General features: G+C 40.1%; 1 protein-coding gene across 2 annotated transcripts; it reads right to left on the bottom strand.

Annotated features, from left to right (window-relative positions):
* Positions 1-95: 95 nt before the first annotated feature.
* Positions 96-26,178, bottom strand: ORC2 (origin recognition complex subunit 2). Of its 2 annotated transcripts, none has more exons than XM_063116177.1 (18): positions 26,164-26,178; positions 24,138-24,192; positions 22,190-22,290; positions 20,880-21,023; positions 20,525-20,611; positions 19,779-19,871; positions 18,218-18,249; positions 17,351-17,408; positions 16,118-16,314; positions 13,921-14,019; positions 10,177-10,286; positions 7,810-7,942; positions 7,216-7,312; positions 3,930-4,076; positions 2,641-2,812; positions 1,928-1,989; positions 1,210-1,328; positions 96-811 (listed from the first exon to the last, which is right to left on the bottom strand). In XM_063116177.1, the coding sequence occupies exons 3-18, from the start codon at positions 22,278-22,280 to the stop codon at positions 728-730; spliced, it is 1,725 nt and encodes a 574-aa protein (XP_062972247.1). In that variant the 5' UTR covers positions 22,281-22,290; positions 24,138-24,192; positions 26,164-26,178; the 3' UTR covers positions 96-727. The 2 variants fall into 2 exon arrangements, with proteins under 2 accessions (XP_062972247.1, XP_062972246.1); XM_063116176.1 differs by lacking the exon at positions 26,164-26,178 and adding an exon at positions 25,807-26,039.

Below are 26,178 nucleotides of genomic sequence, written 5' to 3'. Positions count from 1 at the left end.
CATTTCTTTCAAAGTTTCAAGAATAGGTCTTCCCTAGGACTAGTAAACAGTGTTGGTTATTGATATGACATAATAAAACCAAACAAAAACAACTATTTTACAACTACATACGATTTTTATTCAGTGTTTAAAAACATGTATCATAATTTCTAATGTCATTAAGAAAGTTGGTGTTAAAAATTAACCACTTTTATTGAAACTGTTGCCAGTTTAGATTTAAACTTTACGATGGCTTGTATTCTAGGGAGAAAGCCTCCCTTGTGCCCAATTAAAACTGACATTTTAATAAACTAGCCACAATCTTGGATCTCTGATATTTATAACTTGCTTTACTCTAGTTCAAGAAGTTCTCTGCCCCAATCACTCAATCTCACAGCACCCACCTTTAAAGACCAATAACATTCATCCATTGTGGAAAAGAGCTAAGTTTTCTACAAGAACAACTTATTTCTTTTTCAACAAAGTTCTCAAATTAGTTCTTTTCGAGCAGAAGGCACATTACTATCAATGGGTGACGTTTTCTTTGTAAAGAAATAGACAGGAGGAAGGCATCATACAAATGGAAACCTGAGCAGATCTAGACGGATCTAAAAGTTGGCTTTGCTTACACAACACTTTATTCCATCATTACAGGTAGATAAGACTCCTGAGACCTGAAAATTGGCTACACTGAAGGAAGTATTCCAGCAGCTCCTGAGAACAGTTGCCATTAGATGCTTGAAAGCCCTCAAATGTCATTATTTTCTTGTAAAAAGTCAGTCAAGGTCCCATTATCCACAGGAATTAATAAATATTCGACTCCATCAGAACCCTGAAAACAAGAACATCATGGAGATTAGTTCATCTGGGGCATAAGTATGGGAAATATTTTTATGCAGGAAGGAGAGTTTCAATATACTGATAACAATTTGTTTCCTCAAATTAGAAGCACATGAACAAATATCCTATCAGAAATTTGTAGAAAACAGCTTACCCTCCTAGCTTTGGATGCAAGTTGCACAGAGAATCAGCAACATTTGGCTTATCTGAATGGAATACGTATTACACAAATTGTATTTCTATCTTGATTTTAAAACACACACAAATCTATTGGTAGATCTACTGACATTTGCCATGGAGCCAGAGTCATTCGTCCCAGTTTCTTTCACAGCAGAAACATGGTTAGTCAGCCATGTTAACACGTCAAACACACAACAGCACTTCGCTCACCCTCTTGGTCCGAATGAGCTTGTGATCCCTGAATTCTGTGAGCTGAGCTCGAAGAGTTAGGTTGCTATTGACCAGAAAGGCCTCCCGACACTGTTGGTAGAAATCTTGGAAGGAAAGCCCTATAGGGGAAGAGAAGCCGAAAAACACCTAGCATTAAAAAAAATAAAGACTTGCTCAACTGAAGAGCAGAGTTGCCTTCTCACTACAGTGCCTAGGGAAGATTATCAAAACATCTTAAGACTTTTTTCATCAAATGTAATCTAGGACTAGAGAGAGAAAAAAGCATCAGAATGCAAATCAAGGCACCATGTTCAAATTCATCTTGAAAGTTACAACAGACCACAGGGATTTATATGCACTCAGTGAGTCCGATTTCTCTTCTCACTTCTGGTTCAGTAGCTAACCATACAAACCAAGGCTTGTCCAAACAATAGTTTTCTCACAAACCAGAATTACAAATCCAGTTCTTATTGTGTTTTGATTGTAATGGCAAATTATGGCTTACCGCTAAATTGGGAGTGAATGGAGGGATATCAGAGATTGTTCTATACCAAGGCTACTAAATTGCCTGCCGTAAAAGAGAAATTCCATACGAATAGGCACCATGTTCAGAATCCATGCCCTTGACAAAATTCTTGTCTGAGCATCACTAGCTCATTGGTTCTTTGGCCTCCAGGAAGAAGAAATGAAAATTCATGACAACTGGTACATTAGTTACCTGGGTATGAGGGGTTATCCTTATTTTCTAACTGATACTCCACCAGAAGCCTGAAAATTCCCCTGAGGAGAAAAAGAACCCAATAAATGTATTTAAACAAGACCAGAAATGAACTTATTTTTATCAACCAAAATGGGAGGAAAATAAAAAGGGTTATATCCATACATGGGCACTTTTCAAATTATTTCGCAGTTCTTGGGTCTTGCAGTTTCTTTTGCAATTCTACTCAGCATCAGAATAAACTCCCTGCTGCATAAATGTCCCTGCTCTGCCCTCTTTAAATCTTTGTTGAAAATCCAGATTTTTAACCAAGTGGTAGTTTCCAAAATTTGAATTCTCTCCTGAGGGATGTTTTAAAAATTCAGTCATGCCAATTTGGACTTGCGAATTCATCCAATTATTTTGTGTGTGCACTCTGTGAGCACCGTGTATGTTTAAACAATTCCTCTGTAAGCGAACAAAGGGGAGGAAAAGATAATTTGTAAAGAACATGATTAAGATATGATCTATGATATTACAGGGAAAGATGTGTGGTCTACATCAGATATGTTGGGACAAATATAATTTGAATTTTGTGTTGTGACAGAATTAAAATACATTAATTCTGAGGCACCAAGGAAATGCAGCATTCAGGTGTCTTATTTCTGTTTGTAATGTAGAAAAGGGCTCATCGGTTTCCAATATATTCCATGCTCTTGACAAGAATGTCTTACCTTGCATTAGGAGTGAGACTACGGAGAACATGTGTGAGGGAGCTCAGAGCCAAAGACCCAGACTGCTGTATCAAGAGGGAGTTCTCATAGGATGTTTCTTCTATGTAAGGACTGTAAGTGGTTGTTTCATACCATAGCCAATTATACATGCTTTGTTTCGCCTGATCCCACACTACAAGAGAAGATGACAAATACAATTAATTATTAAAAAATATAAAATTCAATTCTAATGAGAGGAGGTCATGTTGAACTTGCATGCAAGAAAGGTGAAAGTAGGGCTATAGGGCCTACACCCAATATCACCAGGCTACAGTAACATCCTGGCTTTGTACAGCATCTACTACATTTATTTGAATTCTCTGTGGCTTTTACTGAAGGGTCAAGGAGTCCAACTATGATCTGTTTTAGAGTGTATTGTAATAAAATTAATACTATGGGCCAGAGTTCAGATGTAACGTGAAATCCCAGTTTGTGCTAACAATAGTTTAGAACTCACACCATGGGCCTACTCAGATGACACACTAAGCCATGGTGAGACTGCTAACACTTTTGCAGCAAATGGTGAGTGTGTTTAAACCGTGGTTATGTAACCACCATGTTTAGGAATGGTTCACATGACACACTAAGCCATAATGTTTAGTTCAAAATGATTAACCACCGTGGCTTAGCATGTCATCTGAAAAGGGAAATTAATTTGAGCTTCCGGGCATACAACAGGCAAACTGTGGCTTAGAGCAACCTTCCCCAACCTGATACCCACCAGATGGACTGGACTACAACTTCCACCATCTTCGGCCAGCATGGCCAATAGTTTGGGGGAAGGCTGTTTAAGAGCTATTTGCCTGCTTTTGGTTCCCATCTGCTCAGTACTCAACTTTGTAAAAGTTCATTCCTGTTTCTAAAGTGGAACAGCCTCTTAAGGTGGAGCTATTTCCATCTCAATGGTGTGGCATTGGTTTTTACTAAGGTTTGTAAATTGTTTGAGAATTCAGATATAACAGGAACCATAGTTAGCACAAACTGTGTTTTGCAAACCATTGTCAAACTGGTTTGTCAGCCTGCTTTGTCAGACCAAAACAAACCACGATTTGCGGGCAAGCTCAGTTTCAGACGTAATATGTAACAATGGTTAAGAATGACATCTGCACCCATTCATCTTAAAGGCCTATCAATAGTAACATCTGCATTACACTTGTACAAGGGCAGATGTTACTACTGCCTGGACTTTAAGATGAATTTTACGCACACACACACACACACACACATATCTGAAATGCTTAAAAACTCACTGAGTGGTGCATTAATATGATCAATAGAGGCTATGAGGTAGATGTTGGGGAGGGATGACAATTGTCCCAGGATTTGTTGGCTTTTGTCTCCTCTCAGCATCTGGCTGTCTAGGTTATGGATGAGCAGATAGAGTTCCAAGGAAGGATCTGGCAAAGGAAATGAAGTATTAACAAAGGTCAAAAATACAGTGTCAAGGAAGGCTCCCAGTTGTAGTCTTATGAACAATCCAATGCTGACAAACTCTTTGTGGCTGCTCATCATCTCCAATGATGGAAGCATTCAGACCAATCAATCTTTATTGTAAGTGCCTGGGAAAACTGAAAGAACGTATTCTCCCTTATGAGCCTGCCCGTGCTTTGAGATCTTCTGGAGAAGCCCTTCTTTCAGTCCCACCATCTTCACAGGCACGCTTGGTGAGAACATGGGAGAGGGCCTTCTCGGTGGCTGCTCCAGTGCTTTGGAACTCTCTTCCTGGGGAAGCTAGACTGGCTCCCTCCTTGATGGGCTTTTGGAAGCAGGCAAAAACTTGTTTGTTTCAGCAGGCCTTTGGAGAGTAATTTGGTCCTCCATCTATGTTAAGGACTTGTAATTTTGCCGTGTATTTTAAAGGTTTTGTTTTTGTTTTGTTTTACATTTCTTTTCCTAGGTTTTTATAATGTATGTTTTAAACTTTGTAAGACCGCCTTGAGGCCCTGTATTGGGCAAAAGGCGGGATAAAAATATAATAATAATAATGATAATAATAATAACAATAACAACAACAACAACAACAACTGAACAATCATATATTCTGAACTTTCAAATAAAGATGAAAAGGCATTCAGATTGAATTATTTATTTTATTTGTTACATTTATATCCTGCCTTTCCTCCAAGAGCCCAAGGCAGCGTACCTTAGCCTTTGTTGTTTTCACTGCAACAGTTTAACACAGCTTCCCCTCTAGAAATAAAAGAGGGAGTGAGAAAACAAATCAAGCAGAAGTGTGATTCTCTATCCTTTTCTTTGTTTGGGCTCCTACTTCAGCTTGCAGTTGAAATGGTAACAGTTCTTTTTAAGAGTGTTTGCATTCCTAATTTAAAAGCTGACTGTTGCCTTTCAGTTGGATGAAGGTTCTTTATAAAACTCAATGTATTATACAAGTTGAACCTATGTACTCAAAAGTAAGAAGAAATGAAGTTCATTCTGAGGTAAGTACGCTTCAGACTGCAGTCATGCCACAAAGAAGTTTAGTCTCTGAAAAGGCAAAATCCAACTTTGCATGAGTGGACTTCTGTAAGAGTGGACTTTCTTCTTCTCTCCTCACCATTGCAGCTCCCCATAACCTCTAGATCTGCTCTGGCCGGCCACCAACCCTCTGGATCAGATCTTGAAGGTGTGCAGGATGAATCACTCCCTTCACATTCCACTGACAGAAACAGACATCATTGGTTATCATCCAAGGTGCCACCTTCCTAAGGCATTGGCTTGAAAAACCACTAATTCTTTCTACATTTTTGTGTAAAATTTCGTAAACATAAGATCAAAATAGGCACCTCACTGGCCATAATCCACATTTTGAAAACAATAACATAAATACTGTTTAATATTTGAATATATATAAAACATTTAGTTGTGTGCAAGGGGGAAAGAATAGTTCAAAACATTTGAAAGGGGGGAAACCTGTCAAACACTGTGGAATAAATCACAGGTTAAAGTAAAGAAGAAACTTCACATGATAAATGACCTATATAAAGCCCAAGAATGCAATCCTACGCATCTTTACTCAAAAGTAAGTGACATTGATTTCAATGAGACTTATTCCTACATAAACTGCTATAGGATTACAGCCTGATTTATATATCTCCATCATACAATATTTGTAATGAGATATGCATATAATATTGTTGCAAGATCATGGTGGTTTTGGACTTCACAGCTGGCAAGTGAAGAATAAGGCCTGGCTACAAAGCCCATCCACAATCTGTAGACCTCTGACAATGCCTCAAAGCCTACTGAAGCAATCCCATGATCTATAATTTTCTAGTGCATTTAGGCTGAATTACCCACACACACACACACAAAACATCATTAGCAACATTGCATTGAATATATTGGGAATATACATTAAACTGAAAATTAATCCTGACAAGACAAACGTACCATTGGTTGGTAGATTACCAATTCGGAAGTAGGTGTGCAACTTGTTTTAGTTGAGTTTGTTTCCTGGCTCAAATCAAGGTGCTGGTGTTAATCTTTAAAGCCCCAATTGGCTTGAGTAACTCAAAGATTGCCTTCTTCCATATATTCCTCCATGGATACTCTGATCATTATCTGAGTCACTACTTCAAGATCTCCCATCATCATGAAGCAAAGCGGGTAGTCACAAGCTCCAGAGCAAGGGTGAGGAACCGATGGCCCTCCAAATGTTGGTGAACTGCAACCTCCATCAGCCCTAATCCGCATAGCAATTGGTGAGGTTGATGGGACTTGCAATCCAACAACATCCAGAGGGCCACATATTCCCCATCCCAGCTCTAGAGCCTTCTCTGCTGTTGTGCCCATGTTGTGGGATGCTCTGCCAACAGAGATTTCTCAGGCACAGATACTGTGCTTGTTTAAGTGGTATGTAAAAATGTGGCACTGTAGGAAACAGGTATGGGCGAACTCATCTTTGTCCGCCCTGCATGCCACTCACAGCTTCCCTCTCGGCCGCAAGCTGCACACTGCAAAGAAGGAGAGCACAAGGGCTTGCCAGATGTGGGAACAGTTCCTGTTCCCACACCAGTTGCCAAGCCCTTGTTTTCTCCTTGAAAGGGCTTGGCAACAGGTGTGGGACTCCTACCGAGGGGTTGCCGGGCGGCAGAAAACCGCAAGCTTGCCCAACTTGTCACGCGACAAGTCAATCAAGCCCCGGGATCCGTGGACTGGAATCTGGGGGGGAGGGTCTGAGCCAGCAATTTCTCACCAGGACTCAAGCCCCAAACAGACAGCCACACCATCTCCAAAAAGGCATTTGATTAAAAATGTGTTTCAAGAGTGGTTTTAGCCCTTAGCGTTAACTACTGTCTTTACAAACTGTTCATTTTATTGTTTATTATTTTTGGTTTTGAAAATTGTCTTAAATATTGCTGATAGTCTGTTATCTACCTTGAATTGCCTCTCAGGGAATAGGCAAGATATACATTTTTAAATTAATAAATGAATGAAAGAACGAATGAATGAATGAAAATCAGCCTGCCGCTAAACTCATCCACGCTATTTTAACATGGAGTCCACACTTACAAGGTATCTGCCCATCTACTTTACCTTCTTTAAATCGTTTCATAATAAAGTCCAACTGATCCTGGGGGCTGCGAAAAGTACCCACATGATCCAACACCTCCTCTGTTAAGGAATTCAGAATCTGACACAGAAAATTGACAGGTCACCATCTTCCTTTAATACTTTTTTTTTTTAAAAGCATGGTTCTTAAAAGAGAGCTAGCCTAGCCTAAAAATAAACCTCTGACTATGAAATCTACTCAAACACATTACAAAATTCCTTCACTGAAAGCAATAGGCACTGGGGGGAAAAACACACACATACAGCTGCTTTCATAAGCATTCAATTACAGTATAAACCCATGTAGTTTCTCCCAGTTCCAAACTAATGCAATTTGCTTATAGAAGCTTTCCCTTTCCTATAAATTGAACTTCTAAATTACCAGCCACAGTTGTAGTCAAATTGGAAAATCTATTCAATGAATCTGGAGATGGGAAACAATTTTCATGTGGGGGCCAAATTCCTCCCCCCTCCTCCAGGAATACAAGGAGGCTCCAGAGGCCAGATTAGGCACATGGGTTTGAGATTCCCCATCCCTTCTTCAAATGAATGCATGCTCATATTTCTCTTTTAGCTTACTGATTTCACAGTGATGCTGGGGAAGAACCCATTCACAACGATGTGAGCAGAATCCTGAAGAAGAGAAATGCGAAAATTCTCCAACAGATCTCTTTTTGAACCTAGACCATATAGCACAATGTTGAACCCCAGGCTGAAAAAAAGAAAGAACATGTCCATGAAGATTATAAGTCAGCGTACTGAAAGGTTTTTTTATATTTACATTTGTTTTTTGTCAACATAACTTTTTATTTATGTCTTTATTCCTAAACAGTAACGATGATAATGATGATGATATTTTAAATTTAGTACCTTTGGAGAAACTCTGGTCACTTTCCAGTCCTGTAAATCCAGAATTACATGCTCAGTGGCAACATGGTATTCATGATTGCTACCCACATGCAAAGCAGGAGAGGGAGAGGGAGCAGAGACATTTGTAGGGGAAAAATGGTGGCTGCAAGGTGAGGGTACTTATCCCTTCCCCTGCTACTTGTCCTTTGCAACCCCTTCCCACAACGACTTTTCATCAAGCTGGAGTTCAAACATGTTTGCTTGTTAAGTACGGAAAAGCGGAGCAATTGCAAAGGAAAATTTTTTTGGGGGGGGGAGCTTAGGCAACCCTACCCTTCCTGCTGTTGCTCCCCTGTGCAACACCAACACAGCACCAGCAATTTGCACATCAGTAGCACACCCAAGATTGGGAATTCTGTGTTTGCTACCAAATGTGTTCTTTGGCCCTTTCATCCATTCATTCATGCATTATCAATCCTGCTTTCCAACGGAGAATTTACAACTCAAGCCACTGCAAGCATATACCTAAACTGTAATAGGTAACATTGGCCACTATTAAGCCATTCCAAAATAGGGAGAAATTGTTATTCTACTGAAGTTGGAGGCAGTAAAATGAATAGATTAACATACACCTACCTGCCAATCAGGGGTAATAAGTAAGAATTAACAATCACTGAATGGGAGAGGGATGCATCTCCTTGTCACTCTGGCAGCACTTCCTTAAGACTCTCAGTCAAGTTGCATGAACCTTCTCTATTGGTGGTTCCTTGCCCACTATCTGGAAATTAGTAACTGCAAAATCCACTTAAACTACAGCAATAGGTTGTTACATATTACAGCCCAGCTTTCTTAAAACAAGATGACTCATTGTTCAATAACTTAAAAGATGATTCATTGATCAACATGGAGTCCGTGGACACCAACAGGCTCACAGATACCTCCATTGGGACCTACCAGGCTCCTTGTGTTCCAATTTTTATTTGATAGCTTAAGATTTTTTTAAACTGGGAGGCTGATATACTGCTAAAAGTGTTCTGCCTCCAGTGCCATTTTTATTTGGGCTCAAAGGAGTGTGTGTGTGTGTGTGTTTAGCAATGCTAAATATAGCATGTAAGGCTTCTGAGCAGTCACCAAGGCTACTTCTCTTAGCTACTGGATGAACCATACTTAATGGCTGATAAACCCATCCCTTGGCAGGCCACAAAAAAGCAGAGAGGGGATGCTTCCACCCCCTGCCCCAGATCATATGCTATTCAGGACTTTTCTAAACAATCCACGCCAGGCCACTATCTTTTGTCACTACACAGTGATGCTTTATCCAACATTTGCACACTTAAGGTCTGCAGAATCACAGATAACAAAAAAAAAGGTGTAGTCCTTAACAAACAAAAACACAGTGCTCAACCAAAAGTTAAGGGTATATATACAATGAAACCATAATATTTAATGCACAAAAAATTAAAATAAAGATTAACAATAATATCACATTAAAAGTACAATAGCATATTGCACAGATCACAGTGTGTCTAAAACTTCAAAGAAAGAGGCCAAACGTGTTTCAACGGGCTGCTGTTTAGTCCCTGCAGGTTTACTGGGGCTAACTTTACAATTCTCACACATGTGTGATATAAGATATAAGACGTCACTCCCCTTTAAAAGAATGTCGGGATTCAGCCTTTTACACCACCTAGGTCACAGTCTTTAGAAGAATGGCGTTCTATGACCTAGGTGGTGTAAAAGGCTGAATCCCGACATTCTTTTAAAGGGGAGTGACATCAATGGACTTGTGCGATCTGTTTCATCCCATATATTATTCTGTTATACAGAACCTTTAGAAATGTTTAGTACATGACAACTTCCTTTCTGTTTAAAAAATAGGATAGGAGGCATTTACATCACCCTCTGCATGAGGTTCTTGTTTATGAAGACCTCAATTCCAGAAAATATGTTAACTGTATCATATGAAGAAAATGCATGTTTTTCCGATGAGAACTATTTCCAGCCTATCCATGAAACAATTACTTAATTGCAATTCCAATTTGTTCTGGTAGAACACTGTATATTGCAGATTCTTACAGAAACCTATGGGATACTTACTGCAAATGCAACATCCATTTGTAAAAGAGAGATTCGTGTTGCTTAGTTAACTCTTCACGTTCAGCTTCAAATGCAACTGGTACTTTGTTCAAGAGATTTTGCAGGGACTCCTGGATCAAGAAGGGAAAGAATGAGTCATTAGGCAGGATGAAGGACTGAGGGAAATTATTCAATATACATCTAATTAATTATATACTCAGAAAACTCTTAATTACAATAGGTTGCGTCCAATGCTGCCCTTCTGTTTGAGGAAGGATTTTGATCCAGGGGAGGCCTCCACAAACGGAAGGGAGGAAATTTCCACCAACTCCCCCTCCATGTAACTTTTTTTAAAAAAATGCTGTTTCTTGTATTTTTCCACAAATGGACAGAGAGTGATGGTGGTGTTCTTCCAGTGTCTACTTACTTGTAAAATAAACTTTTGCCACGCTGAAAAGAAGGTATCTGATTTTGTTTGTCTTTTAAGAAGACGTTTGTTGGATTAACTTTTCTAATACAGCTATGACCCACCAGGGTCTTGAAACATGCTATGACAACTGACACCTAATTTCTTGGCTAACACTATGGCTACTGTTGATTTAGACCAGCGGTTCTCAACCTGTGGGTCGGGACCCCTTTGGGGGTCGAATGACCCTTTCACAGGGGTCGCCTAAGACCATCGGAAAACACATATTTCCGATGGTCTTAGGAAACTGTATTGACTGAACTATGTCATGTATCATCTTTTGTATTATTAAAGCTATTGTTATGTATTATTTTCATTAGCAAACCATCCCATGACGATGGATCGTGTAGAGAAGAACGAAAATAATTTTATGGTTGGGGGTCACCACAACATGAGGAACTGTATTAAAGGGTCGCGGCATTAGGAAGGTTGAGAACCACTGATTTAGACGATCCAGAGGGTGTTGCATAATGAAATAATCTACTATTTTAAAGTCTATGATTCGATTCCTGCAATACCGCTTTTTTTTCTGCAGCATGTTCTCGCACCCAAGGCGTTTCTTTTTGTATGAATATGGACATTTATGGGGCAATTAGAAGGATCTGATCCTGGCCATCCTCCACGGATATCTTTAGAGATACTGAAAGCAAGTATCCTGCATCTCTGTCATAGTCAACCTTTTCCCCTCTCTCCTCAAATGACTGTAGACAGACACACTGCTACATTTATACAAACATATTTATACTTTTGAGGCTAAAATCCTTTGTGCGCTTACCTGGGAATAAGCTCCACTAAAGTAAGAATAGATCTTTTGAGTAATCGTGCAAAGGATTGCTCTGTAAAGGTAATAAATATGCCAAATAGAACAATGTTACAGTTAACTAAGGGCATCCTATGAGGATAGTCAGCAGCCTCTAAACCCAGAGGTTGACATGTGTTCAGTGCAGGGGAGATGGTACACAGAGGCCATCTTTGGCTCTGTTCCCCAACTGCCATGCATTTTTGCTAGATGGGCGGTTTTGCCTGTCTAGCAGTGGCACTGCGGAGGGGGAGGGAAGGAGGCTGGGGTGGCCATAGGGAAAGTCATATAGCTGCAGCCCCAGTCTCCTCCCCACCCATTTCTTCGTCTCTATGCTCCATTTCTGAGCATGGAGATGTAGCCAAAATCACGCCAGCTATGAAGAGGAGGGGAGCGGCTTTGTCTCGAACTCAAAGCCCAGTAACCAAACAATCCTATAGGATTGCTACCCTAAATTACAAATTATGCATTTTATGTTGTTAAAAGTAATAAAGTTCATTTAGGTGTGGTAAGGAGGTATAGCATATATTTCAATTTGCCCAAAGTGTCTATTCCCCTCATCCCACTCACCCCAATGCTAGTGTTTTCAATTCCCAAAATTACACGTCCCTATTATCAAAAAGGTTCATGTACAGGAAAATAATCCTAAAATATCTAGATCCCCAAAGCCATTTAGGGGTCTAAGAATTAAAACCAGCACTTTCAATTGTGCTTAGAAATGGAGCAGTTTCTAAGAGCGTTGAGAAATATGTCAGTGAGAATAAAAGAGAATTACTTTAAAATTATATGGAGGTGGTACCTAACCCCGGTTAGATTAAATAAGATAAAAAATCAGCACTCAGCAAATTGTTGGAGAGGATGTGGGGGAAAAGGAACGTATTTACATATGTGGTAGGAATGCAAATATGTACAAAAATTGTGGAAGATGGTGTTTTTGGAGATTGAAGAAATTGTGGGAATGAAGATAGAACGAACACCAAAAGTTGCATTACTGTCACTATTTGAAGATTTAAAATGTAAAAAAGAAATTAAGGAATTGATAACGAATTTGCTGACTGCAGCAAGATTGATTGTAGCTAGGAACTGGAAGATTCAAGGAGATTATTGTATTGAAGAATGGTACAAAGAAGTTTGGGATATAGCTATTAATGATAAATTGACTTGTAATATTAAATTGAGAAGAGGTATAGCTAAAACAAATTATTTTGAAGGAATCTGGAAACAGTTCCTAATATTTGTGTTTTCTAAGGGAAGTGGGAAACCGCCAGCCGAAGAAAGTATGAGATTTTGGAATCAGGAATGAGATCCCGAGGTGGGGGGGTGCACGTATATGTTAAGTTTGATTATGTTATATAGATACGATATTAATGTTAATCAACATTTATGTAGTATGTTGTTTTCTTTAATTGTAATGGTGTATGTTTAAGTATTGTAGAAAATAAAAATTTAATAAAAAAAAAAAGGAGAAATGGAGCAGAAGCCTGCTGAACTGTTCTAAAACTGACAATACACATTACATACACCTGATGTTAGCCTTTTTCTTCCAATTTTTTCCTCTCTATTGGCAGCATTTTAAAACTCAAGCTGTAACAACACTAGTAAGGCAAAAGGAGTTATAACTACAAAAATATGCTTCCCGCCCAACCTGAAAGTTTGGGCGGGAAAGCAACGGTTGTGGGTTGGGAGGGGCTGGAAAGGAGCAAGAACTCACGTGGCTCCGGGTGCGAGCCTCGTGTGCTTAGGGCGGTGCTGCGGCTATAAAAGCCGCACCGCCCGAGGCTCGGCCTCTTTTGGTTTTTCGGCTCCCTCCCTCCCGCCCGTTCCTAGTTTGGGATTAGCCAGCTGCTCCTTTTGGAAGGAGGGTTAAGTAGGAATTTTTCCCACAATGTGGTTTTCGCCTACTTCATACTAGGAGCGTTAGGGCGATCTGGGATATAAGTAGGTTAATTTGTGAGCAGGAAGGTGCGGGAATCTAAACCTAAGACAGGGACGGTGAGCCCACTGGCACCCTTGGCGGTGAGCTGCATAGCCAGAGGACCTGCTCCTCGGGGTTGTGCGGCTTGCGAGTCAGGCTATGGTGTGCAGTTGGAGACCATACTGACTGCATCTACCCACTGTCCCTTATGGCAGTGGGCGGGGGGTGCAGTGGGATGGTCTCTCCACACTCTCAGAGTGTCGTACAGGCAGGGAGCTGGTGAAACGGCTTCTTGCCTGGAGAGTGGCTCGCCCTTTGGCAGGCAGTAGGCCTGAGTAGATGTGAGATTCCCGCACTGTCACACTCAGATCCGGGGAGGTTTGGATTAACAGAATTATTCAATAAAAGAGGCCCTAGTTATACCCAATGCTCTGGTGTCTGTGTCTTCTTTCATGCGTCCTCCCTCACCCACAACCACCTGGCCCTACCAAGAAGAAGCCTAGTGACAATTGCTAGCAGATTCCTTGACAATGACCTCAAGAGAAAATTCTAGTACAAACAGCCCCTTCCTGGCACATACTGCACCTGATCCAATTTTTTTTTCTGCAGCTTCTGAAGTGTTCGGTCAGAGGTTAAAACTTTGGAACTGCTGTGTGCTTCAAAATATTCTTCCACCAAATTGCTCTGAGAAAAGACACACACAAACAAGCATCATTCTGTATACATTTAACTGGGGAACAAAATAATTTCATTTCATTTATTACGTATCTATGCCACCCCCCATAGCTGAAGGTCACTGGGCAATTCATAAAAAAATAAAAACCATTAAAACACATTATACAAAGTACAAAAAGAAAGGCTTTTACATAAAAACATATTAAAAAGATGACACACATAGACAACGTAATCTAAAAACAATTTGTTAACCCATCAGGCAAAGATAATCCAATGCCTAATTTAAAACTGTTTGTACGCTGCCAAATGCCTGAGAGAAGAGGGCAGTTTTAACCTGGTACTGGAAAGATAACCTCGTCAGAGAGACCATCCTATAACTAAGGGAGCCACCACCGAAAAGACCGTCTCTCTTGTTGCCAAAATAATGGGTTGTGAATCTAGGCTGATGACTAAAGAAGTGCAGAACTGATTCTGCAAAAGCAGAACAAAGTCTAATAGGATGAAAAAGATGGAAGGGGAAAAGAAATCACCTTCTAAGTGCTCAGAAGTCAAATTAAAGTTTTGATTCTTTAGCATGAATAATGCCTTCATATCTAATGCACTATGATATGAGAAAGCCTACTTGTCTTCCTGTTATCTTTGCATATGTACTAAACGTTTTTAGAAAAAAATCGACCGCTTGATATATTCTCCAATTTATTTAATTTTTACCTGAATTTCGTCAGAATGAAGAATGCAACATTTTTGGTCTCAATTCCTTTTTGGAAGGGGCCAAGAGTGTTGTTGTTTAAATACATTTGAGAAAGCTAAGACAAAACTCAGCAACCCCTGTCCTACTATCATTTTTATGCCTTAGTCAAAAAATGCCTTACAAAAAATATGACAAATCTCATCGTAGACAGATAGAGTAAACCAGAACAAAGCCTTATCCAATGGAAGCTACTCCCAGGTAAACGTGTAGAGGTCGTCTACCAAGAAATAATTCCTCATTAGACATAGCGGGGCTAGTGTTGAGTGAGCTCAGCCGGGGCCTGCCCCAGGAGTGCTCGCACCCCTGCTCGTGGACACGCTCCGTAAATTGTGCTTTTTCCTCCCTCCTGCACCAATGGAATTATTAAATGCAAGGGTGTCCTTGCGTTGAGGGTCTTTAAGGCCGCCATTGGCTCGGAGAGGGGGCTGCACGTTTCTGGAGAGTGCGCATTTTCCCCGGCCACACTAATGGCAGCCACTATTAGCATGGCTGGGGGAATTGCACACTTTCCAGAGGTACTGGAAAGCATGACTTCCTGTCCCCACTGCTCTAATCGGGGCCTTTGAGGCCCCAATTGGAGCAGTGGGGGGAAAGCGTGCATTCCAGAGCCAAAGAAAGTGAGCAATTCCCCGGGCACGCTAAAGATGGCCATCATTAGCCTGCCCAGGGGAATTGCCCACTTTCCAGAGGCTCTGGAAAGCACGCTTTCCCAGGGTGCTTCTGTACCTGAGCGCTTGCAGACATTCATGAGGGCTTGGATGTGGGTCCTCCCCTACGCTGGGTGCGTTTGGCTGGGTCCGTGAGGGTCGAACACAAAGGGCTCCACTGCCCTCACAGACCCAGCTGAATGCTTGCGCCAACCCTACGTAGGACTTACTTATGAGTAAAGATATCTAGGATTTCATTTGAATATTTTGTGTGTAAATCTTGGCTAATACCCCATGACTTGACAGGCCGAAAGAGACACTGCAGAACAGGTATTTCCAGTGTATGCTTTTCAAAAGGGATATAGTGAAATTATTTGCAGAGTTAACTTAACAGTCTATCAGCATTTAAGAAAGCTATTAAGATTGATCTCTTCCGGCAGGCCTATCCAGTGTAATTTTAGAATGTTTTTTAAATGATTTTAGGATGTTTTCACAATGTATATTATGTTTTAATTCAGTTTTATGTATTTTATATTTACTGTTGTTCCCTGCCTCGATCAAAATGGAGAGGCGGGTAAGAAATACATCATTATTATTATTATTATTATTATTATTCAGCTTGGTCCAAGCTAGTAAAACATATATCTGCCTTTAAAAGACATTATTCCTTATTTAGTTTGCTATGGAAAAAGACTGTAATCATGCTTACAGGAGTGCCTTTCTTCAGTTTCTTAGCTGGTGTTTCTTTGTTAACCGAAGCATTTGTTGTTTGGGTTGTAGCCGGCATTTCTGGATGGAGAGCTCCATCAGCAGTTTCTCTGCAACTGTCCTCCTCTTCTTCTTCTTCTTCTTCTTCAGAGCATGAAGCAGAATAATCACTTTCACTATCAGAGCACATGGTTGATGCTGAAAAGGAAAAGTTTGTTAAGAGGCAGTCAAGAATACAAGTTGCGTCTGGTTGGCCACTGTGGGAAACAGGACGGTGGACTAGAAAGGCCTTTGGTCTGATCCAGCTGGATTGATCCAGCAGGAAAAAAAAGAGACACTGCTATCAACTGCAGTACACTTGTTGCACATGGCGACGTGGCAAATGACTAAATAGATACAAGAAATCTGCTATAATGTAGTCAAACCCAGCCACAACTGACCCAGTTTCAGTCTAAAGTTAAAATACTCAACAGGCAAACACTGTAGAATTAGTCTACTTCAATTAATCTAACCCATTTGAGAAAGTTGTATTACTAGCTGCACTTGGTCTTTAAAGTCAGACTATGATCTAAAGCAGCCTTCCTCAACCTGGGGCGCTCCAGATGTGTTGGACTGCATCTCCCAGAATGCCCCAGCCAGAGCTGACTGGGGCATTCTGGGAGTTGTAGTCCAACACATCTGGAGCACCCCAGGTTGAGGAAGGCTGATCTAAAGGAACAGATCCACCCCCCTACTCCCTGGGCAACAGCTTCCTGGACAGACACCTAGAGATGTAAAAACGCTTCCCCCCTCCCCCCCACCCCCCAGTGTGTGTGTTTCAGGTTTTTTCCTGAATTTTTCCAGGATTTTTCTGGGCCTTCACATCTCTATCAACCCATTGGAGGGGAAGTCAATATAGAATTTCCTTAAGTTTCAATGTACTAATTCAACACAATTGCAAGCACCATTGCACCCATGGTCCTCACTGGTAACCTACACAATGAAGCCAGCTTGGGTAACAGTTCATTTGAGCGAAGAACTGCAAAATCTCGAACACAAGATGGTGCCTGCATGAGATATTGCTTTTACATACTTTGGATTTAGCATTAAAGCTCCAAGAAGGGAATGTGAAAAGATCCCTTATGGAAACACTTTTAATACTGGAATTGAAGAGACAGGATATAAGAACGAATTCACCTGTTATAAAATGTCACCACTACGTTAACAGGAGTTGACTGCAAATGTTTCCCCTTACCTGTAATTCTTTTTCTGAGTCTATAAGGTGTCGTTGACACACACTCATTCTTTTGGCTCTGTTAACAACAGCAAGCATATTATATCTTATTTTCAATCGAAATCTCGTCTGTTTCAACATTCTGCTTTCTAATCAGATAATCGTTTAAATTCAAAAACAGAATTAATTTGCAGAATCTAGTTGCGGAATCTCATATTACTTGGCCTAGAGTATTTTTGGCACTGTCTAGATTGGCTGTTCTAGATTAGGCCATGTCTTTGGTAACTGCCTACTGGAAATCTGTTAAAAATGGAGCAAGTGCAGACAATGATTTTAAGACTTGGGCAGCTCATATAGAATTGCTGGGTCATGGCAAATCCAAGCTGGTGGTCAGTTCTGAGGTAACATTTCACTTAAATCCTCTGACTTCAACTACCCTGCAAGATCATCGCTAAATCAAAGTAACAGTATAGAAGACAAGCCTATTCTGCTGCAATATATGATGCGTATCTTATCACAAAGATACATCTGTTCTTTTGCTAGTTGACGCCAATCCCTGGATTATAATCCTTTACTCTAGATTAAATATATTATTGATATTATGAGTTACTAAAAAAAAAGGATCAAAACTAAAGCAGTAGTGTTTACCGAATACCACTCTAGGATCAATAGCAACTGGAAGCAAACGATTCAACATATTTGGCATTTTACTAAGCATTTTACTAGATAACAGAGCCAATGCAAAATGTGCAAAGCAACCTCTAATAGCCCTCTATGGCACTATATCACCTCAGTAGACATGATTCTAAATAGAAAGGGAAAAATCTTCCTTCTCTCTTTCTGAAGCGCAATGGTTGTTGTTTTTAAAAACCCAAAATTGCCACTCACCTCTTCCTGGCCTTTGCTTGAAGCAGAGTATTCTGAAAATTAAACAAAGGCTGTATCACAAATTACCAGTACCCACAAACATTTGCTCCCCTATGTACCTGCCTGGGCCCTAAAATCATCTTCTGGAGTCCTTCTCCACGAGTCCCTGCCAAAGGAAGTGAGACGGGTGGCTACCAGGACAAGGGCCTTTTCTGCTGTGGCACCCCGACTGTGGAATGAGCTCCCAAGGGAGGGTTGCCTGGCACCTACGTTATACTCTTTCCGACGCCAGGTGAAGACCTTTTTATTTTCCCAGTATTTTAACATCTTTCCATCCTAGTCTTTTAACTTGCTATTTTAAATATGTATTTTATATGTCTCCATTGCTGCTCAGTTTTATTCTGGTTGTACTTTTATATTGTGGTTGAAATTTTACACTTTAGTTGCATTTTATGGTTTTAATTTCTCAGAACCGCCCAGAGAGCTTCAGCTATTGGGCGGTATAGAAATGCAGTAGATAAGTAAATAAATTCTACTTCCTCAACTAGCATCAGACATCTTACTGCACATCTCAGAGCAAATTGCAGATAGTTTGAACTTGAGACAATCTGCTCATTTTTCTATGTGGCTAACAAATTCATCATTGTCTCTTTACATATAATAACCTGGGACCAAGTTATATGGTACTATTAACAGAATTATATTAGAACTATAATTCTGTATCTAGCACTGGGAGTTTTCTGCCATGACAGGTCTACTTTTAGAGTCTCTTCTGAACAAGCATGTGCTAGCCCACAAATACTTCTTGAGTCTTATCTGATCCCTTCAAATAATATATTATCCCCTCAAGCTGAATACCTGTGTATATTTATACAGAGACATAATGTCTGTATAGATTTATGTCTATATACAGCTAGCTCAGACAAGAAATTACACACCTACAGGAACAGCCAGACAGTGTTTTTCCTGGAATCATTGGCATGCAATCCCTTTTTCTGAGCCATTCACTCAACATTCATTCAATAATTGAGTGATGGGAACTGTAGTAGAATATCATTCTGCAACTGGAAAAGCACGTTGTTGGAATGGGACTGAAGTCTTAGGAATCTGCATAGCAATCATCATGCTATAAATACCACGTATAACTCAAATATGGAGTTCCAAGACCCTGACTTTCATTTCAAACAGCTAGATGCCCAATCACATAGCTATGACTAAAAAAAAAGTGCAGGCAAATGCTGCGAAACATTTACAAGCCAGACGAATTCTGTCTCAGGCACCCATTGATCAAGAAATAGGACTTCTTCACTCAGCACATTTGTGTTTCTTCCCCAAACCCTGTATCCTTCTCCCTTTGCTTCTACTCCCCTCCTAACATTTCATTAGCTAATTCTCCTTCCCTATTTCAGAATGACTCTATCAATAGAAATCCTAAATACAACCCCAGAAGGGATGTACTATGCATAATTTCATTAGAATTTGATTTTAAAAAAAAAAAGAAAAGAAACAAATTTCACATTTCCTTGAGTCAAGTAACAATGCACCTTTTCGATAACTTTTAAGTTATTTCAGTAAAACTTACTCTTGCTGCTTGTAGGAGTGCTTGCTTCCTTTTCAAGATTCTTCAGGCTGTCATGTTTTACATTCCTTCCTGGTTTGTGAGCCAGCTCACAGGCTTTTGAACAGAGAGATATACCGGATTAAAGAAGCACGTTCACAAGACACTAATACGATATACAGAATAGGTCAAACATTGTAACATACAAGGTTAAAACAACTTCAACATTCAGTATCTACAAGCAATTACAGTGCAAGAGGTGAAACCAGGATACAGTATCAAAGACAATGCAAGCAGTAAAATATAAATATCCGGAAAAGACCAAGATAACCAGAAGGAGGTGGCCACAAGCATGTTTTAAAAAAGCAAAGTACAGATGTATTTAGAGATACTAAAGGCTTATATACATCAAGTTCGGCTTCTGTCTTTTAAAAATTTGAACTTCAACGTCTACCATGCTGAAACACAATTCTTTTTGAAACTCTCCTAAGTTTTAGAAGCAGCTTGCCATGAGAAGGGAAATGCTGCTGTTCTGAAGTAGAAGTCAAAAGCCTCACTAGTAGCCCCACAAGATTAGTCATGTGGTTCTCAGGACTGTGGCTTAAATCATGCTCATATCCCAGGATTTTGATACTCAACAGCACCAACAGACTTTGGATGTACAGTATCAAAAAGACTTACTTTCATATTAAGTTTTTAATAGAATAGGAAGTCATGTGGATATAAATGATGTGAAGAGTACAAAGACTAAAACAGAACAGAACACATACCCATCTCTGCCATCTTGTTAGAACGTTTTGGCGTTTGGAACGAGAAGACATCACCTCCACCGGCACTGGATCCATTTCTCAAAGACTCTAAAACACACACACACACATCCCCAAAAGAGGCAAGTTTGGAGGCAGGACATAACAATTATCTGCTGAGAAGCAAATAACTTATTAAAATATTTTATTTATTAAATGTGCAAACAATGCTTAAACTTAAACATGAAAATGAGTGGAACAACCCTTACAATAATGTCTTGATATCAATATTAAACAGTAATTTCTTAGCAAATTTCCACATGATTATGGCTGCAGCAGTGATGGCTTTCCCAAAATGAGATATTTCTAACATAAATACCTTGAGCATCTATGCCAAGGACAGACACATAATCTTGCTCTTCAAAATTATCCTGGACCTCATCATCTGAGCTGTTTTCTGTGTTTTTCACCCATCTTTTTACATCAAGCGTATGTGAAGCTTTGTTCTTCCGAACCTTAGGACCTGGAAGTGCAACAATAAAGTTTAAAGTAAAACAAAACAAAAACCATAAACCATTCTCCTGGTTCGATGAAAATCATGTTCCCCATCCCGCTCTGGATATATATTTAACAGCATAATTATTTACTCAGGAGTAAACTCCACTATACTGATACATTCTTTTCTATTTAGTCTTTATTCAGTTCAGTTCACGTTGTAGGGTGACCATATGGAAAGGAGGACAGGGCTCCTGTATCTTTAACAGTTGTATTGAAAGGGGAATTTCAGCAGGTGTTATTTGCAAGCATGCAGCACCTGGTGAAGTTCCCTCTTCATCACAACAGTTAAAGCTGCAGGAGCACTGCCCTCTTTTGTATCTGGTCTCTCCAGCATAGCTCCTGCAGCTTTATCTGTTGTGATGAAGGGGAAATTTCACCAAGTGCTGCATGCATGCAAATGACACCTGCTGAAATTCTCCTTTCAATACAACTGTTAAAGATACTGGAGTCCTGTCTTCCTTTCCATATGGTCACCCTAAATTAACAGAACACTGAAATAGTTACCAAAATACTAAGGGAGCTACTTAAATCCATAAGGATTTTTTAAATTAAGAACAGACAACCAAAAGTTCTGAAGGTTGGTACTATGGGGAGGATTTGGTTGTTATAGGTACCTGAAGACAAGGTAGCAGAACTAAGAGAAAATGGCCCTTAAAGAAAGGCTTCCCCACTAATGTAGTTTTCATTATTATTAACTTGCAATCCTAAGATTTCTAAATACTACAAAAAGGCTATCCTGACCTCATAGGATATCACCATCAATGGGGGAAAGTCTAGTCAACTCCTTCAAGAAACAAATGAAATACTGAGAGTCTTGGTCTATTTCCAAACCAACTCAAATCTTGGGGTACGTAATGTGACATATATTCTGAAAGAAAAAAAGCGGTCATGGTTGTTCTTAAAATTAAGTAACTCACAGCGCAATTCTTTCCATGTCTATTCAGAAGTAAGACTCATTCAACTCAATGGGCTTTACCCCCAAGGTAAGTGTGCCTAGGATTACAGCCTTTAAAGGCATTTAAGGCAACTGAAGGTCACTCATTACATTTTTAGGGAAATCCCAAGTACTGAAACCTAGTACCACATTTTAATATTAAAATAAGGCAGTTTCTACATGCAAGCTATCCATACCTGCACTCTCAGAAATGTGCTTCAGAACATCTTCATCTGCCACAAACGTAACCTCTAGGACATTGTTCTTCTTTATCTTTGGATTACTCATAGCAAAACGTCTAAAACAAAAAGCAAAGTAGTATGTCATACTCCTATCAACAACAACCAAAACCGAAGCACATGGAATATGAGGAAAAGCTTAGAATTTATTAGTAGTAGTCATCCTTTCTACTTTCCTCTACAAAAAGCCTTACATTATTCTAGTTTTTTTCTTCACAATCATCAGGAGCGCTAAATGTAAGCAGGAATACTTTTAGAAGGTATTGGACTATCTCCTCCATCATGCCCCTACTGGATTTTATTTACATTTAGAAGGCCCATATTGGCCATCATCTGGAATTTGGTAGAACTGCATTATTAATCACATTGGGGGGTTTTATTAATCTTTTTTCCTTTTATTGTGAATTTAACAAAACTAACAGAAAACAATTTGTAAAAAAAGAAAATGAAAAAAGAACAAAAATTACATGCATATAAATAGAAAAATATAAGCCATCAAGTCCAACATTCTTTAAAAGAAAGTGGAGGGAAATTATGCATCGGTTTCAAGAAAAGCAGACCAACTATCCATATATTTATCCACTTGTGAGTGGCGCGTATATACCACTCGTTCAAATGCTGATAGCGTTGTTAGATCCTCAGTCCATTGCATTATGGGGGGTGAACACTGATCCTTCCAACATAATAATGTAAGTCTTTTGGCTATCCATAAGAGCTTGGAAAATCCATTTGCGCTGATCTTACGTTAACCTCCAAGAAACCGGTAAATAGTTTAGGAAGACATGCACATCATTCAATATTAAAGACTGTGCAAATACAAAATTTATCTGTATCCTCCCAAAAGGAGGCAACTATTAGGCATTGCCAAAACCTTTGAATAAAAGAAATATTAGGTGCATTACATCTCCAACAATTAGACAAGGCCTTGTTAAAAAAAGCATTGTGGAGTCCAATAAACCCAAAACAAGATTTTTTTGCTGAATGAGGTGTAGCCTAAAATCCATAGAAACTTCAGATTTAGCAAACTAGGATGTTCTCAATTCTCTATTCCATTCCTGTCTTAGACCCTGACTATCACACGTATTTACTGATACCAAGTATTTATATACATGGATTGTGGGTTGAGTGTTTCCAACAATAATGGGGGTTCTAAAACTGGACCATAAAAGAGCTGGACCATAAGGAAGGCTAAGCGAAGGAAGATAGATGCTTTTGAACTGTGGTGTTGGAGGAAAATTCTGAGAGTGCCGTGGACTGCAAGAAGATCAAACCAGTCCATACTCCAGGAAATAAAGCCAGACTGCTCACTTGAGGGAATGGCATTAAAGGCAAAACTGAAGTACTTTGGCCACATAATGAGAAGACAGGATACCCTGGAGAAGAGGCTGATGCCAGGGAAAGTGGAAGGCAAAAGGAAGAGGGGCCGACCAAGGGCAAGATGGATGGATGATATTCTGGAGGTGACAGACTTGACCTTGGGGAAGCTGGGGGTGGCGACAGCCGACAGAAAGCTCTGGCGTGGGCTGGTCCATGAAGTCACAAAGAGTCGGAAACGACTGAACGAATAAACAACAACAAAACAAAACTGTAAAAGTAGCCAGACCAAACCTAGATTCCAGCAAGTGTTGCTATTGCAAGTACTGTCATTCAGCCGAAGTGGGTAAATTGCATTTAACACATAAACTAGAAAATAACAAAAACTCATCGTCCAGGTCCACTACTTGATCCAAAGTAAAATTCATTCTATTTTTCCACGTCCTCTATACTGTAATCACACCGTTAAGCAGAATTCGGATTTACCTCAAAATACATTAACATCTAACTTTCAAAACTAATTCTATTCAAATGATCTACTCAAACAAGAAAAATCTCCCTCTCAGAATGAATGAGGAAAGAATTTACTTACATAGGGAAAATTAAGAGCCTGGGTTGGTGGAACGCCCCCACAGCATTCTTTCAACCTGAAATAAAAGGGACAGTCAGAGGTGGAATCTTCACATGGTCAGTAGGGTGGATTTGGCACAACACTGAAAATAGGGATAGATTTCCCAATTACCGTATAAGTAGTTTAAAACAGCCACAACCTGGGAAAAGGGATCTAGGTATGTAATTTTTGACACTTTCGCTCTATTTTGTTTACCTGAATTCTCCATCTTTTTGGTACTGACAAATGGATCTATAATACATTCCTACCCAATTGGGTTTTTCCCCCTTTTCTTTGCCAACACTTTTTCGCAGAAGTGAGATCATTGTACATGGTTAATCTATACACAAAAATAGAGAACACACAGAAAGTACACACTGTTCCTAAAACAGTTTGACATTCTACTTTTCCATTAAAGAGGAGGGCAGGGAATACTTTGAAGGTACATCTAGTACCACACCATAATTGCCATGTTATTGCCCTGGGCCTGTTCAGACAACCTAAGCCATTATTAGGTCCCTAAACCTTTTTTATTAAGTGGTTAGTGAGCGTATTTAAAGTGTGGTTATGTAACCACCATAGTTAGGAATGGGTCACACAACACACTAAGTCATGATTCATGGCTAAGCCGTAATGTTTAGTTCAAAATGCTTAACCATCACTTTAGTGTGTTGTCTGAACAGGGCCAGTGATTTAAGAGACATTAGGCCATAGTCTTGTTTTAAGCTTGATCCTGTGCAACTTTACTCAATAGTAAGATTACAGAAAATCAAGGTTTAATATCACTCATGTGTATAGGATGCAGCCTAAAACCAAAGCCTACGCACATTCAATCGAGAATAAATGTCACTTGGCAATCACTTCTGAATAAACATGGATACAGTATTGAGCTACAAACAGCATAAACTGACAGTACAATCCCATAGCACCCATTCAGAAGTAAGCCGCATTTAATTAAGTGGAGCTCTTGGGTAAGAAAGTACATCTAAATCTCACTTAACACAGCAGGATTTGCTACCAAGTAAACATATTTACAATTACACAGTAAAGTAACTAGCATTAAAGTAACCCGCAAAACCACAATAACTCGAAATAAACCCCACTGGAATTAATGGGACTAAATTCCGAGCCCACACATTTTGCAAATGAGCTAAAACTGCAGTCCTAAAGTAACTTACTAGGAAGTAAGCCCCACTGAATTCAGTTGGATTGTAGCATAAAAGTAGGTTTAGGATGGCACTTAAAATACTGCCTCTTGACAGCTGCAGGGATGGGTGGACTAAGGCTTTTTTAAAATGTGGGGCATTCAGTATGTATTTTGTTCATTCCCGTGAAACCATGCAAAACAGGACTATGTGACCTTTTGAGTTTATTTATTAATTTATTACATTTCTATCCCGCCTTTTTTCCTCCAAGGAACCCTAGGCGGCGTACATAAAATCCTCCTCCTCTCCACTTTATGCTCACAACAACAACCCTGTGAGGTGGGTTGGGCTGAGAGTCTGCGACTGGCCCATAATCACCCAGTGGGTTTCCACGGCCAAGTGGGGATTAAAACCCGGATCTCCCGACTCCCAGTCCAACATTTTAGCCACTGCACCAGTTCCTCGATTATAAGTCGTTGAACATTTCCCCATTGTTTTGTACATACGGGAAGCCACGAGGGCTGGCTCAGAGAACTAGTACACGACTCCAAGAAGTGGCTGTCGGAAAGCAAGTCTCCCGGGTGACAAGAGCGAGCGAGCCCTCCATAGCCGGTCCATAGCGACGCTCAAGAAACAACGGACCTTTGACGCAGGAACTTGTGGCCATGGGCTCTCCCGTGGCGGACTTTTACACACCTTCCACTTTCGCGGTGTCCCACAGCAACCAAGCAACCACCCCCTTCCCCTCAGTTTAGCTGACTGACTGACTGACGCACACTACACACCGCGCACGCGGAACGCCGCCGCCGCCGCCGCCGCCGCCGCCCCCCCCGATTAGCTCCGCCCAGGGCCCCGTTACTCACAGAGGCGAAAGCGAC

The sequence above is a fragment of the Elgaria multicarinata genome, chromosome 2 (assembly GCF_023053635.1).
Source record: "Elgaria multicarinata webbii isolate HBS135686 ecotype San Diego chromosome 2, rElgMul1.1.pri, whole genome shotgun sequence".
Classification (NCBI taxonomy): Eukaryota; Metazoa; Chordata; class Lepidosauria; order Squamata; family Anguidae; genus Elgaria; species Elgaria multicarinata.
The sequence above is the reverse complement of the archived record's forward strand: the minus strand, read 5'-3'. Positions and strand labels throughout refer to the sequence as shown.

What these genes read in the sequence shown, in the direction of transcription:
- ORC2 (XM_063116177.1), bottom strand. Translation starts at nt 22,280, where the DNA reads ATGAGTAATCCAAAGATAAAGAAGAACAATGTCCTAGAGGTTACGTTT. An exon ending in AGAAAAAAAAATTGGATCAG is followed by an intron (nt 10,287 to 13,920) that starts GTGCAGTATGTG and finishes TTCTTGATCCAG; the next exon opens with GAGTCCCTGCAAAATCTCTT. An exon ending in AAATGGATGTTGCATTTGCA is followed by an intron (nt 7,943 to 10,176) that starts GTAAGTATCCCA and finishes TCTTTTTTTCAG; the next exon opens with CCTGGGGTTCAACATTGTGC.